This window comes from Pseudophryne corroboree, chromosome 3, assembly GCF_028390025.1.
Source record: "Pseudophryne corroboree isolate aPseCor3 chromosome 3, aPseCor3.hap2, whole genome shotgun sequence".
NCBI lineage: Eukaryota > Metazoa > Chordata > Amphibia > Anura > Myobatrachidae > Pseudophryne > Pseudophryne corroboree.
This window is the reverse complement of record NC_086446.1, coordinates 374,817,141-374,832,670: the sequence shown is the minus strand read 5'-3', so window position 1 is coordinate 374,832,670 and position 15,530 is coordinate 374,817,141. Positions and strand designations below refer to the sequence as shown.

The 15,530-nt window shown below is 47.7% G+C and overlaps 1 protein-coding gene across 2 annotated transcripts in view; it reads left to right on the top strand.

Moving 5' to 3' along the window:
• Positions 1–15,530, top strand: part of LOC135055639 (nucleolar transcription factor 1-A-like) — a 154,498-nt gene that overhangs the window by 107,655 nt on the left and 31,313 nt on the right. For both annotated transcript variants that reach the window (XM_063959936.1, XM_063959935.1), the window contains one exon: positions 4,999–5,082. In XM_063959936.1, coding sequence (XP_063816006.1) covers positions 4,999–5,082 — 84 coding nt within the window. The remainder of the gene's footprint in view (positions 1–4,998; positions 5,083–15,530) is intronic.

The following is a 15,530-nucleotide window of genomic DNA, read 5'->3' as shown; positions in this document are numbered from 1 at the left end:
GTTTATTACAGATGGTACACTCGAAAGAAACATCTTGAATATACCATCAATCAAATTGTGAATTTGATACTACACAACAAGGGACGGTATTATTATTCTTCTTTATTCTGTCTCTATCTGTGGTGTATAGAGGGTGAACTGGTTCTATTTGTGGAGCGCTTGAAGTCTATTGTCTAAAATCTTTTAAAACATTGTATTATATTTATGGTGCAAAGGGGAAGCACTAATAGATATAGACTTTAGCTGCACTACTGATTGTTTTGCGCAGATTATCTCTGAAAGCCGAATCTTTACTTGGTATCTCAGGGGTACAAATTGGAATTCGAGACGTCTCCCCCTCGCCGTTTCCTAAAGTCTGCTTTACCGACGTCTCCCTCCGACAGGGAGGCGGTATTGGAAGCCATTCACAAGCTGTATTCCCAGCAGGTGATAATCAAGGTACCCCTCCTGCAACAGGGAAAGGGGTATTATTCCACGCTGTTTGTGGTACCAAAGCCGGACGGCTCGGTGAGACCTATTTTAAATCTAAAATCCTTGAACACTTACATACAGAGGTTCAAATTCAAGATGGAGTCACTCAGAGCGGTGATTGCGAACCTGGAAGAAGGGGATTATATGGTGTCTCTGGACATCAAGGATGCTTACCTCCATGTCCCAATTTACCCTTCTCACCAAGGGTACCTCAGGTTTGTGGTACAGAACTGTCACTATCAGTTTCAGACGCTGCCGTTTGGATTGTCCACGGCACCCCGGGTCTTTACCAAAGTAATGGCCGAAATGATGATACTCCTTCGAAGGAAGGGAGTTTTAGTTATCCCTTACTTGGACGATCTCCTGATAAGGGCAAGATCCAGGGAACAGTTGGAAGTCGGGGTAGCACTATCTCAGGTAGTGTTGCGGCAGCACGGTTGGATTCTCAATATTCCAAAATCGCAGCTGATCCCGACGACGCGTCTTCTATTCCTAGGGATGATCCTGGACACAGTCCAGAAAAAGGTGTTTCTCCCGGAAGAGAAAGCCAGGGAGTTATCCGAGCTAGTCAGAAACCTCCTAAAACCAGGCCAAGTCTCAGTGCATCAATGCACAAGGGTCCAGGGAAAAATGGTGGCTTCCTACGAAGCAATCCCATTCGGCAGATTCCACGCAAGAACTTTCCAGTGGGACCTGCTGGACGAATGGTCCGGATCGCAACTTCAGATGCATCAGCGGATAACCCTGTCACCAAAGACAAGGGTGTCTCTCCTGTGGTGGTTACAGAGTGCTCATCTTCTAGAGGGCCGCAGATTCGGCATTCAGGACTGGATCCTGGTGACCACGGATGCCAGCCTGCGAGGCTGGGGAGCAGTCACACAGGGAAGGAATTTCCAGGGCTTGTGGTCAAGCCTGGAGACATCACTTCACATAAATATCCTGGAGCTAAGGGCCATTTACAATGCTCTAAACCTAGCAAGACCGCTGCTTCAAGGTCAGCCGGTGCTGATGCAGTCAGACAACATCACGGCGGTCGCCCACGTAAACAGACAGGGCGGCACAAGAAGCAGGAGGGCAATGGCAGAAGCTGCAAGGATTCTTCGCTGGGCGGAAAAATCATGTGATAGCACTGTCAGCAGTGTTCATTCCGGGAGTGGACAACTGGGAAGCAGACTTCCTCAGCAGGCACGACCTCCACCCGGGAGAGTGGGGATTTCACCCAGAAGTCTTCCACATGTTTGTGAACCGTTGGGAAAAACCAAAGGTGGACATGATGGCGTCCCGCCTCAACAAAAAACTAGACAGGTATTGCGCCAGGTCAAGGGACCCTCAGGCGATAGCTGTGGACGCTCTGGTAACACCGTGGGTGTACCAGTCAGTGTATGTGTTCCCTCCTCTGCCTCTCATACCCAAGGTACTGAGAATTATAAGACGGAGAGGAGTAAGAACTATACTCGTGGCTCCGGATTGGCCAAGAAGGACTTGGTACCCGGAACTTCAAGAGATGCTCACAGAGGACCCGTGGCCTCTACCTCTAAGAAGGGACCTGCTCCAGCAAGGACCCTGTCTGTTCCAAGACTTACCGCGGCTGCGTTTGACGGCATGGCGGTTGAACGCCGGATCCTGAAGGAAAAAGGCATTCCAGATGAAGTCATCCCTACTTTGATTAAAGCCAGAAAGGATGTAACCGCAAAGCATTATCATCGCATTTGGCGTAAATATGTTGCGTGGTGCGAGGCCAGGAAGGCCCCTACAGAGGAATTTCAACTGGGTCGATTCCTGCATTTCCTGCAAACAGGAGTGTCTATGGGCCTAAAATTGGGGTCCATTAAGGTTCAAATTTCGGCCCTGTCGATTTTCTTCCAAAAAGAACTGGCTTCAGGTCCTGAAGTTCAGACGTTTGTCAAGGGGGTACTGCATATACAGCCTCCTTTTGTGCCTCCAGTGGCACCTTGGGATCTCAATGTAGTTTTGGGGTTCCTAAAATCACATTGGTTTGAACCACTCACCACTGTGGACTTAAAATATCTCACATGGAAAGTGGTAATGCTGTTGGCCTTGGCTTCGGCCAGGCGTGTGTCAGAATTGGCGGCTTTATCCTATAAAAGCCCTTACCTGATTTTTCATACGGACAGGGAAGAATTGAGGACTCGTCCTCAATTTCTCCCTAAGGTGGTTTCAGCGTTTCACCTGAACCAGCCTATTGTGGTACCTGCGGCTACTAGGGACTTGGAGGACTCCAAGTTGCTGGACGTAGTCAGGGCCCTGAAAATATATGTTTCCAGGACGGCTGGAGTCAGAAAATCTGACTCGCTGTTTATCCTGTATGCACCCAACAAGCTGGGTGCTCCTGCTTCTAAGCAGACTATTGCTCGTTGGATTTGTAGTACAATTCAGCTTGCACATTCTGTGGCAGGCCTGCCACAGCCAAAATCTGTAAAAGCCCATTCCACAAGGAAGGTGGGCTCATCTTGGGTGGCTGCCCGAGGGGTCTCGGCTTTACAACTTTGCCGAGCAGCTACTTGGTCAGGGGCAAACACGTTTGCTAAATTCTACAAATTTGATACCCTGGCTGAGGAGGACCTGGAGTTCTCTCATTCGGTGCTGCAGAGTCATCCGCACTCTCCCGCCCGTTTGGGAGCTTTGGTATAATCCCCATGGTCCTTACGGAGTTCCCAGCATCCACTAGGACGTCAGAGAAAATAAGAATTTACTTACCGATAATTCTATTTCTCGTAGTCCGTAGTGGATGCTGGGCGCCCATCCCAAGTGCGGATTGTCTGCAATACTTGTACATAGTTATTGTTAACTAAATCGGGTTATTGTTGTTGTGAGCCATCTATTCAGAGGCTCCTCTATTATCATGCTGTTAACTGGGTTCATATCACAAGTTGTACGGTGTGATTGGTGTGGCTGGTATGAGTCTTACCCGGGATTCATGAATCCTTCCTTATTGTGTACGCTCGTCCGGGCACAGTATCCTAACTGAGGCTTGGAGGAGGGTCATAGGGGGAGGAGCCAGTGCACACCAGGTAGTCCTAAAGCTTTACTTTTGTGCCCAGTCTCCTGCGGAGCCGCTATTCCCCATGGTCCTTACGGAGTTCCCAGCATCCACTACGGACTACGAGAAATAGAATTATCGGTAAGTAAATTCTTATTTTTTGTTTTCCTTTGTTTTTGTATGCTATTTAAACCTCCCCAAGTGCAGGAATATTCATTAGTTGGGGTGTACCAGACAAATACATTATTACATTATTACCTTATGATAAAGGTTTACCTAACTTTTCACCTGCTCTCAAACAAATGCAAATTTCATCTAGAAAAGTAATGCGTGTTTGGAATTGGATTTTAAATGTAATTCGCAGTGCGAGTTCACCGTGAGAACGGCTCTCGAGTCCAGACACACACCTCATTGTTTTGATGCCTATCTATGTATGTGCCTGTGTGGCATTTACAAATGCATATACAGGTTGAGTATCCCATATACAAAATGCTTGGGACCAGAAGTATTTTGGATACTGGATTTTTCCGTATGTTTGAATAATTGCATACCATAATGAGATATCATCATGGTGATGGGACCTAAGTCTAAACACAGAATGTATTTGTTTTATATACACATTATACACACAGCCTGAAGGTAATTTTAGCCAATATTTTTATAAATTTGTGTATTAAACAGAGTTGCGTACATACACACTTCATTTAGGTTTCATATACCCCTTATACCAGAGGTTCCCAAACTGTGTGCCGTGGCTCCCTGGTGTTCCTTTGGACACTTGCAGGGGTGCCCTGGGTTGGTGGTCCAGGACCAATTCAAATTATTCATGGTCAATTTAATAGGCAAAACCAGTGCTGGTGGCTGCCAGTCATAAAATGTGGCCAAACAGAAGCAAATCTTGTCCCTCACCACACAACTGACCCTAAGGATGACATATAAATGCGATCTCCTTAATGTAATTCTTTTTAAATTTCTCAATAAGAAATTTTTGGCCTAGGGGTGCCGTGAAAAAATTCTAATATTCTAGGGCGCCGTAATTCAAAAAAGTTTGGAAACCACTGCCTTATACACAGCCTGAAGGTCATTTAATGCAATATTTTTAATAAATTTGTGTATTAAACAAAGTTTGTGTACATTGAGCCATCAGAAAACAAAGGTTTCACTATCTTACTCAAAAAATTCAATATTGTGGAATATTTGGATATGGGATACTCAACCTGTAAATGTTTTTGCGGAGTGTTATGTGAAAAGAAAAAATGTTTGCCATAATGGGCTAAGTGGCTTGATGCCACCTAGATTATACTGCTGGGTACTACTTAATGTTGTATTGGGAAACAGAACACTGACTATTAGCCCCCATTGACACACTTTAGAATAATCATGTGAAAATCAAAATATTTGCCCAATCTGTACAATAGAAAAAGCTTTCCTTAAGTAAAGTGAAAGGGTGTTTTGCAGATGAATTTAGTTATTGAACAATTGCATGTAGTGAAATTACTCACAAGCTTATGCAATGTCGCCTGCAGACTAGGAAGTTTCGTACACTTACAGAGATAATTCTGGATACAGAGGAATATGTAAAGAACTGGAGCCAAAAAAAGAAAGTGAAGGTTAGTGGTTATTTCTGGCTACAGAGATACTATCTGATATATATGATTATTGTACATTAGAGTTATAGGACTTTTTCCCATGTAATCACTATGCAGCAAGCAAACATAGGCAAATCATGTGGGTGTGGTACGTACAAAATGTTGATGTTACATAGACGTAATGTTGACATAACCTTTTTCAGATGATTGTAACCACTAACCTTAAAATCAACTGTTGATATTCAGGCTACATACCATAGTAACTGCTTGTTATATAGTGGTGCATTTGTTACCACAGTCAACTTGCAATCTGACAAGCTGCTGTTTTTTACATGTAGTATTCAGGTCTGTGGCACCCTGCTTGTCACTGTTCCCCCTCCTTACATCATGATTCTGGCCTTGTCACATGCAGCCCTGTTATCACCTGTATAGTTACTCCATAGCGTCAGGTCACTGCCTCCCACAAGATCAGCATGTCCATCTTCATAAATATTTAGCTTTGTTGTGATCTGAATGGTTGTCTATCCATGGTCCTTTTGAAGGTGAAATCCAAGAAGGTGCTCTGCATCTAGCCAAATATTCCTTAAAAAGCTTGTTCATTATTACTGCCCTAATTGTACAGTGTTCCATTTTGGATACATGCATGGAAATTGGTGGCTATGAGAAAATAAGTTAAACTTCTATAGGACATGGTTCCCTAGATTGGCAGTGAGCAAATAGTGGCCTGGTGGCTGTATGAACAGTTCATCGGTGGTCCCCCTGCCCAGAAATGTGAAAGTGCAATATCAAATGGGTGTTTTACGGTTGGTATTGCCATTTTATATTTCCTGCTTAAATATGGCGTGAAGCTGCACCTCCTAGTAAATTTACCCCAAAGCTTGGTGCAGTCACGCTGCTAGATAGCATTGTACTCCATGATTGAATGGCGATTCTTCCCTCAGTGATATTTGTAGCTGGACAGTGGTGTTGCTTGTGCTTGGTAAATACTGTATTAGAATTTGGTCAAATAATGCATTGGATTGTATTTCTCGGTCATCCACTTGGGGGCACTGGAATCCTAAACAGCTGGGGGTGTAAAGAATGGAGACCGGAGGTGGCACAATGGTTGTAAATCAATTGCAGTGCATAGCGGGCTCCTCCCCCCCCCCCCCTCCCCTTCCCCTCCCCCTCCTGAAAAATTGTGCTACAGAGGAAGAGGCACATCAGGGAGCTCAGGCTCCTGTGAAGATTTTTTTTTAATTTAATTTAATTGCAGTGACCTACTCCCACCCATCTAAGGGAGGGACCACTGTTTTATAAGATACTCTTCTGAGTACTGGTCACAAAGATCCTGTTGGAAGGGATCCGCTGAGCATGGTGTGAGAATCCACAGTGAGTAATAGGCTTCCCCACTCCTTCCCCTGCAGCTACAGGGGTGCCCTGAGCCTGTACGCTTTGTTAGCGGCGGAGAGGAGCTCATTTCCCAATGTAAGTGCAGCGTCTCTGGTCAGGTGGTTATCACCGGAGACGCGAAGATCCAGGCGGCGGCAGCGTGGGTCCAACTCTGAGGTAAACGGGGGGACAGAGAGCTACATACGCCGCGGAAGGGAGGCGCTAAACAGATGGGATTGTAGTGGCTCAGCGGTGAGTGGATGGTAGCCGGAGGGAGCTTTGTTACTACTATAGGAACCGCTTCCCTCAGGCTATCTTTACACTGAAGTGAGTAAAAAATTGAAGTGGTGGCCATTTTAAACTCTGTTCTAGGCACGCTCAGCAGCGGGCGTGACTTGAAGGGAAAGGAAACAGATCTCACTGATTCTCATTTTTATATGTTATATTATCTCTCAAAGGACTCTGCTGACAGGTCCTGTGAAGGGATGCATCAGAAAAGGAGCCACAGGGGAGGCAGACAAGCCTGAATCATCCTGCAATAACGGTGGTGGGGGGTTGTAAATATATATACTGATTGTGGTGTGTGTGTGTGTGTGTGTACGTGTACTTAAAACATGGCCTCCAAAGCACCGTCCAAACCCACAAAAATTTGTTATGTATGTTCAAAATGTGAAAATAGAGCACAAGTGTTGGCAGCACTGGGGTGTGCGATACATGGTTAGGACTAGACGCACAGGCCGGGAGTAGTGGTCCATCTAATTTGTGGGAAAATGCCTTAGCTGATTGATCCAGAGAAATGGTGAAGTCTCGCAAGCAACATTTAGAATGGGCTGCGGGATTCTCTAAAATCATGGAGGAAGCCAGAGGAAAAGTGTGGTGAGTACAGCGCCGGCATCCCGGTTAGCGGGTCGCCGGCGGGTATGGTGGCACAAGGGTGGGAGCACAGCTCTGAAAGGCTGCTCTCCGGACAGCTCAGCAACACTTTGTGTAAGCGCTTTGAGGGGTGTTCTGAGCATGCGCAATTCACCCTAAACTGGCACACGGCTAACAGGGGCTAATCCCGCTGTTAGCAACAAATGCCTCAGTCCAGTATAAACTTAGTGCGGGAAGCCGCGCGCCATTGCTAGGGGCGGGGCTTCCTCTCGGAGCGGATCCAGCACTCGCCAGCGCCAATTTTCTCCATGCAGATACATGGGAAAGAACGCTGACAGGGAGCGCTGCCCTCCACATATCTCCAGCATACCTCTGCGGTACCAGGGTGTTATAGACGGGGGGGGGGATGGGGGGCGTGTGATACTAGTACTAATTACCCTATTAAGGGTAGTTAGTCTGCGCCAGGCTTTTATCACAATAATTGTCTACAGGGGTGCTTTGTGGCTGGCTCCTTATACTCTGACTCTCTGAAGGTGCTCTGGGGGAAACTGTGTATGACATTTTCCTGTGTGTGTGTATCCCACATTACCATGTCTAAGGACTCTGTGTCCTGTGCTGCAGAGTGTTTATCTTCTACTGAGGAGTCTATTCCATGTACTTGGGACTGCAATATACTGTCTCAGCCTTCTGAATCTGAACCCCCATGGGTTGATTCTTTAAGGGGAATTATATCCCAGATTTCAAATAGGATGTCGCATACTGAGGAGATGCAGATTTTGAGAAAATCTGTAGCGAGTTTGAAGTTTTCAGCTCCCAATACTTTGTCTAAGAGCCCACCTACATACCCGCAAAAGCATACACTTGCCCAGATAATGCAAACTGACACTGATTACAGACTCTGATACAGGGGACGGTGATGGGGATATGCAGGGGGAGTTGCATCCCTTGCTAAAGGGGTGCAGCTCATGATTGAAGCCATTAGGGATGTTTTGCATATTACGGAGAAGGTACCTGAGCCGGAAGAGGAATCTTATTTTACAGTAAATAAGAAATCCTTGCTCACCTTCCCGGCTTCTAAGGAGTTAAACTCCTTATTTGAAAAATCCTGGGAAAACCCAGAGAAAAAATTCCAAATCCCTAAAAGAATTCATTGCTTTCCCTTTCCCTGTAGAGGATAGGAAAAAGTGGGAAAACCCACCTATACTAGATGCTTCTGTATCTAGGTTGTCTAAAAAGGTGGTTTTACCTGTCCCTGGTTGAACCACCTTAAAGGAGCCGGTTGACCGCAAACTTGAGACTACGCTCAAATCACTATACACGGCTACAGGCGTGGGTTTATGGCCCATTATTGCCTGTGCGTGGATTTCTAAAGCCATAGTAAAATGGTCAGGCATTTTACTAGAGTCCTTCGATACTATGGATAGGAGTGACATACAAGATTCTGCAGGTTTCATGGTGGAGGCCATGAAGGACCTTGGCCTGCTTAATGCGAGGGCTACTTCCATGGCAGTATCGGCATGCAGAGGACTCTGGCTACGCCAATGGACTGCGGATGCAGAATCCTAGAAAAGTGTGGAGAACCTACCCATCACAGGTCAGGCACTATTTGGGGACGCATTGGATGCGTGGATTTCCACAGCGACTGCGGGTAAGTCGACATTTCTTCCCTCCTCAGCAGCATCGGCTAGGAAATCTTATCGTACGCCTTCACTGCAGTCCTTTCGGACCACAAAATTTTAAAAATCCAAACCTCCCCCCCACCTTCTTTAGAGGCGGTAGGGGAAAATCCAGAAAACCTGCACCACCAGGTTCCCAGGAAAAGAAACCACGTTCTGCTTCCTCAATCTTCAGCATGACTGTGGACCTCCCAGCCTGGAGATCGGACAGGTGGGAGCGAGACTAAAAGATTTCAGTCTAGTCTGGGCGTCGTCATGCCTGGATCCCTGGGTGACGGGCATTGTTACCCAGGGGTAGAGACTGGAGTTTCAGGAACTCCCACCTCACAGATTCTTCAAATCAGGCTTACCAGTTTCGGTGACACAGTGCTATCCTACAGGAAGCCATTCAAAAATTAAGTAAGGCCTATTTTGAACCTGAAGTCATTGAACCCTTACTTGAGGGTTTTCCAATTCAAGATGGAGTCTCTGAGAGTGGTGTTCTTAGGTCTGGAGGAGGGGGAATTCCTAGTATCACTGGATATCAAGGATGCGTACCTTCACACTCCGATCTGGCCACCTCACCAGGCCGGTCTATGGTTTGCACTACAGGACTGTCACTATCCGTTCCAGACATTACCATTCGGCCTCTCCACAGCACCAAGGGTGTTCACCAAGGTCATGGCCGAGATGATGCTCCTCCTCCGCAAGCAGGGAGTGAACATAATTCTTTATCTGGACGATCTGCTGATAAAAGCATCTTTCAAGGAGAAGCTGTTGCAGAGTATTGCACTCTCAACTCGACTACTTTGGGATCATGGGTGGATCCTGAACCTTCCAAAGTCACATTTGGAACCGACAAAGAGACTGCCCTTCCTGGGGATGATACTGAGCACGGAAGTGCAGAGGGTGTTTCTACCACTGGAGAAAGCATTGGTGATCCAGTCAATGGTCTGGGATGTCTTGCGGCCAGCTCGGGTATCGGTTCATCAGTGCATTCACCTTCTGGGGAAGATGGTAGCCTCCTACGAGGCTCTACAGTACGGGAGATTCCATGCAAGGTTCTTCCAGCTGGATCTCCTGGACAAGTGGTCGGGATCACATCTTCACATGCACCAGCGGATACACCTGTCACCGAAAGCCAGAATTTCACTTCTCAGGTGGCTGCAAACTTCTCACCTGCTCGAAGGCAGCAGATCCGGAATTCAGAATTGGTTTCTTCTAACCACTGATGCAAGCCTCAGAGGTTGGGGAGCAGTCACCCAGGGGGAAAACTTCCAAGGAAGGTGGTCAAGTCAGGAATCTGTCCTTCCAATAAACATTCTGGAACTAAGGGCCTTCTCCAAGTGGCATATCTTTTGCAAGATCGAGCCATTCAGGTTCAGTCTGACAACGTCACAGCAGTGTCCTACATAAACAGGCAGGGTGGAACGAAGAGCAGGGCTGCAACGTCACAGGTAACAAAAATCCTCCTCTGGGCAGAAAGGCTGGTGCTGTCAGCAATCTTCATTCCGGGAGTGCACAACTTGGAAGCAAACTTCCTCAGCAGACATGATCTCCATCCAGGAGAATGGGGCTTCCACCCGGAGGTGTTTGCAGTGGTAACAAGTCGATGGGGTGTACCTCAAATAGACATGATGGCCTCTCGCCTCAACAAGAAGCTTTGGAGGTACTGTTCCAGGTCACGAGACCCACAAGCAGTGGCGGTGGACGCCTTGGTGACTCCGTGGGTGTTCCAGTCAGTGTATGTGTTCCCTCCACTTCCCAAGGGTTCTCAAAGTGATAAAAAGATCAGTAATTTGGCGATCCTCATTGCTCTGGACTGGCCAAGAAGTGCTTGGTACGCAGATCTTCTGGCGTTACTGCGGGAGGAATTGAGGCCTCTTCACGAGGACCTTCTACAACACGGGCAGTTCACCTATCAAGACTTACCGTTGCTACGTTTGACGGCATGGAGGTTGCACGCCAGATCTTAGCTCGGAAGGGCATTCTGAACTAGGTTATTCCTACTCTGATCCAAGCTAGGAAGGGGGTAACGTCTAAACATTACCATCTGATTTAGAAAAAGTATGTGTCTTGGTGTGAATCCAAGAAGTTTTCTACGGTGGAGTTTCAACTGGGACATTTTCTCCTCTTTCTGCAAGCAGGTGTGGATGTGGGCCTACGCTTCGGCTCAATCAAAGTCCAGTTTTCGGCCTTGTCCATTTTCTTCCAGAAACAATTGGCTGCTATCCCTTTAGGTTCAGACTTTCTTGAAAGGAGTTCTGCACATCCAACCACCCTTTGTGCATCCTACGGCACCTTGGGATCTTAATGTGGTGCTGCAGTTCCTGCAATCGGATTGGTTCGAACCTTTACAGGAGGTGGACGTAAAGTTTCTTACTTGGAACGCGGTCACACTGTTGGCATTGGCATCTGCAAGACGTGTCAGAATTGCGGGCATTGTCGCACAAGAGCCCCTACTTGATTTTCCATGAGGATAGAGCTGAGCTCAGAACGCGTCAGTAATGTCTTCCAAAGGTTGCGTTGGCTTTTCATATCAACCAACCTATTGTGGTGCCAGTGGCTACTGACACCTCAATTAGCTCAGTGTCCTTGGATGTTGTGCGGGCTTTAAAGATGTGAAGAGAACTTCTCGTCACAGGAAATCGGACGCTCTATTTGTCCTTTATGATCCCAACAAGATTGGGTGTCCTGCTTCTAAGCAGATGATTTCTCGCCTGATCAGGCTTACTATCCAGCATGCTTATTCGACGGCAGGATTGCCGATTCCAAATTCTGTTCAGGCCCACTCTACTCGTAAGGTGGGTCCTTCCTGGGCGGCTGCCCGGGGTGTTTCGGCTTTACAGCTTTGCCGAGCAACTACTTGGTCAGGGTCGAACACGTTTGCTAAGTTCTACAAGTGGTGGCTTGGACTGGTCAGATAGTCAGTGCAGTGACAGAGGATGGTAACCAGGAAGAGATTTCTTGCTTAGCGGAGAATCTCCGCAAATCGGCTTTCTCTGGCATCCATTAGGGATACTGGGGTTTACTTAATATGATGGAGTATAGAGGAGTCCAAAGGTGCTGGTGCACTCTAAATTTCTTCCACTGGGTGTGCTGGCTCCTCCCCTCTATGCCCCCTCCCACAGGCAATTTAGAAAAAAGTGCCCTGAGAAGAGGAGGCACACTTTGGGAGCTCCAGAGGATTTGTCTTCTGTTTCTTTTAAACTTTATTATTTTCGGTATACTGTCTGGGCAACAGTATACCTGCACTGTGGGAGTTGGGGGGGGCGGTTACCGGCCTCTGTAAAGGGTCAGGGCCGCTTCCCCGCTGCAGGACCACTGTCCTGAGAGGTTGGTTGTTTCGTGGGGCACTGTGCCTTGGTGGTCGCAGCACGCCGCACACCCCTAACGCAGCCTGAAGGTGAGAAGAGTGGTGAGTGAAAACTGGGGGCCCCGCTAGGGGGGTACCCTGCTTCCTGGTGCGGCGCAACGCAGGGGAGGCATAAAGGACCCTCCACGGGGAGACCCGCTATAGCCCCCGTGACAACTGGCAGCGGTGGTGCAAACGAGCAGCCTCTGTGATGTTTGGATGTTTGTTTGTTTGTACAAGTGTAGGAGGCATTGCCAGTATAAAAAATCTATGTAGCTCCGACGCCATTACAGGGGGCGGTGCTTGCTCAGTACGGGACCAGCGGCATCTTGGTGCCTTTTTCTGCCTTCCCCAGCAGCAGCCAGGACACACAGCTCCTCCAGGACTCCGGGATTCACTGGGAACGGGTACATGGGTGTACTAACAGGGGGAGAGCCGCTTTTGCACACAATATAGTGTGCTGAAACTGATGTATAATCCGGTTTTACTGTGATATAAAAGTTTTCAGCTTGCAGCTACTGTCTGCAGGCGGAGGTATGCTGTCCTTTCTCACTCTGGGTCTTCATCTCACACATAGAGTGGCAGGCTGGTTATTGTACTTGTCTGTGAGTGTGTGTGGGTGAGTATTGTTTACTGTCAATATGGTTAAAAATACATTATGTAAAGTTTGTCACACCAGATTCTCCCCTTCAACAACTGGTACCCTATTGTGTGACCAATGCAGTCAGTATTCTCAAGTTAGTGTGGAGACAGGGGGGGAGAGTCGGGAGCCGTCCTGGCTCGGTGCCATAAAGACTATGATGGCAGACATGTCAAATCAGCTTAATACTAATAAACAAACACCACTACAGCTGCAACAGGCTGTTGTAGACCTGGCAGCCAAGGCTGATGAAAGACTACCTTCCCTCCAAAGTTCAGGGCCACTTAAACGTGGACTGCCTGCCCTACTCTCAATCTGATGAGGAAATTCAGGAGGAGGAGGAGGAATTGGAACCTGATATAGAAGATTCCAATCCTGCCCCGGTATTGAACCCCTCATTCTAGCTATCAGGGATGTATTGAAAGTCCCTTTAGAAGAGGCTGCTTCAACGCAGTCGGTTTTTTCTAGCACAGAAAAAAATCGGCATCACCTTCCATGATTCTCCGGTATTAGATGAGGTTTTTAAACAAGCCTGGAAAAATCCTAATAAGATATCCGGTTACAAGGAAGCTTTTTTTACGCTCTTTCCCATTTACTCCGGAGGGTAGGAAACATTGGGAAGAACCCCCAGCCGTAGATGTCTGTCTCCTGCCTTTCTAAGAAGGTGGTGTTACCGGTCCCTGGGTCTTCCCAGCTCAAGGACCCTGAGGATAGGAAAATAGAAACTACACTAAAGTCTATTTACACAGAGGCTGGCATATCACAAAGACCTGTGATAGCGGGTTGCTGGATGACACCTGCCATTCACACCTGGACGACTCAACTTCAGGAGGGCTGTGCGGGAGATATGCCCCTGGTCACTACGGTGACCCTCATTAAGCACATTCAGGAAACTGCACGCGTACTGGGTGACTCTCTCAAGGAAATAGGCACTATTAATGCTAGAACCACCACCATGGTGGTGTCGGCGCGCAGGGCTCTGTGAATGCGTCAGTGGATTGCCGACGTGGATTCCAAGCGCAGTGTGGAGTCTCTACCTTTCTCAGGGGAGTGGCTTTTCGGGTTGAGTTAGATACATGGATTTCTAAAGTTACTGCAGGGAAATCCACATTTCTCTAACGTCCTAGTGGATGCTGGGGACTCCGAAAGGACCATGGGGAATAGCGGCTCCGCAGGAGACTGGGCACAAAAGTAAAAAGCTTTAGGACTACCTGGTGTGCACTGGCTCCTCCCCCTATGACCCTCCTCCAAGCCTCAGTTAGATTTTTGTGCCCGAACGAGACGGGTGCAGGCTAAGGGGCTCTCCTGAGCTGCTTAGTGTAAAAGTTTAAAGTAGGTTTTTTATTTTCAGTGAGACCTGCTGGCAACAGGCTCACTGCACCGAGGGACTAAGGGGAGAAGAAGCGAACTCACCTGCGTGCAGAGTGGATTGGGCTTCTTAGGCTACTGGACATTAGCTCCAGAGGGACGATCACAGGCCCAGCCATGGATGGGTCCCGGAGCCGCGCCGCCGGCCCCCTTACAGAGCCAGAAGAGTGAAGAGGTCCGGAAAATCGGCGGCAGAAGACGTCTGTCTTCAATAAGGTAGCGCACAGCACCGCAGCTGTGCGCCATTGCTCTCAGCACACTTCACACTCCGGTCACTGAGGGTGCAGGGCGCTGGGGGGGGCGCCCTGAGACGCAATAAAAAAACTTTTTTTGGCAAAAAATACATCACATATAGCTCCTGGGCTATATGGATGCATTTAACCCCTGCCAATTTTTCCATTAAAAAGCGGGAGAAAGGCCACCGGAAAAGGGGCGGAGCCTATCTCCTCAGCACACTGGCGCCATTTTTTCCTCACAGCTCCGTTGGAGGAAGGCTCCCTGACTCTCCCCTGCAATCCTGCACTACAGAAACAGGGTAAAACAAGAGAGGGGGGGCACTAATTTGGCATATTAATATATACAGCAGCTATATTAGGGAAAAACACTTATATATGGTTATCCCTGTATATATATAGCGCTCTGGTGTGTGCTGGCAAACTCTCCCTCTGTCTCCCCAAAGGGCTAGTGGGGTCCTGTCCTCAGTCAGAGCATTCCCTGTGTGTGTGCTGTGTGTCGGTACGCTGTGTCGACATGTATGAGGAGGAAAATGGTGTGGAGGCGGAGCAATTGCCTGTGTTAGTGATGTCACCCCCTAGGGAGTCGACACCTGACTGGATGGTCTTATGGAAAGAATTACGTGATAGTTTCGGCACTTTACAAAAGACTGTTGACGACATGAGACAGCCGGCAAATCAGTTAATACCTGTACAGGCGTCTCAAACACCGTCAGGGGCTATAAAACGCCCGTTACCTCAGGTCGATACAGACACTGACACGGACACTGACTCCAGTGTCGACGGTGAGGAAACAAACGTATTTTCCAGTAGGGCCACACGTTACATGATCACTGCAATGAAGGAGGTTTTGAACATTTCTGATACTACAAGTACCACAAAAAAGGGTATTATGTGGGGTGTGAAAAAACTACCCGTAGTTTTTCCTGAATCGGATGAATTAAATGAGGTGTGTGATGAAGCGTGGGTTTCCC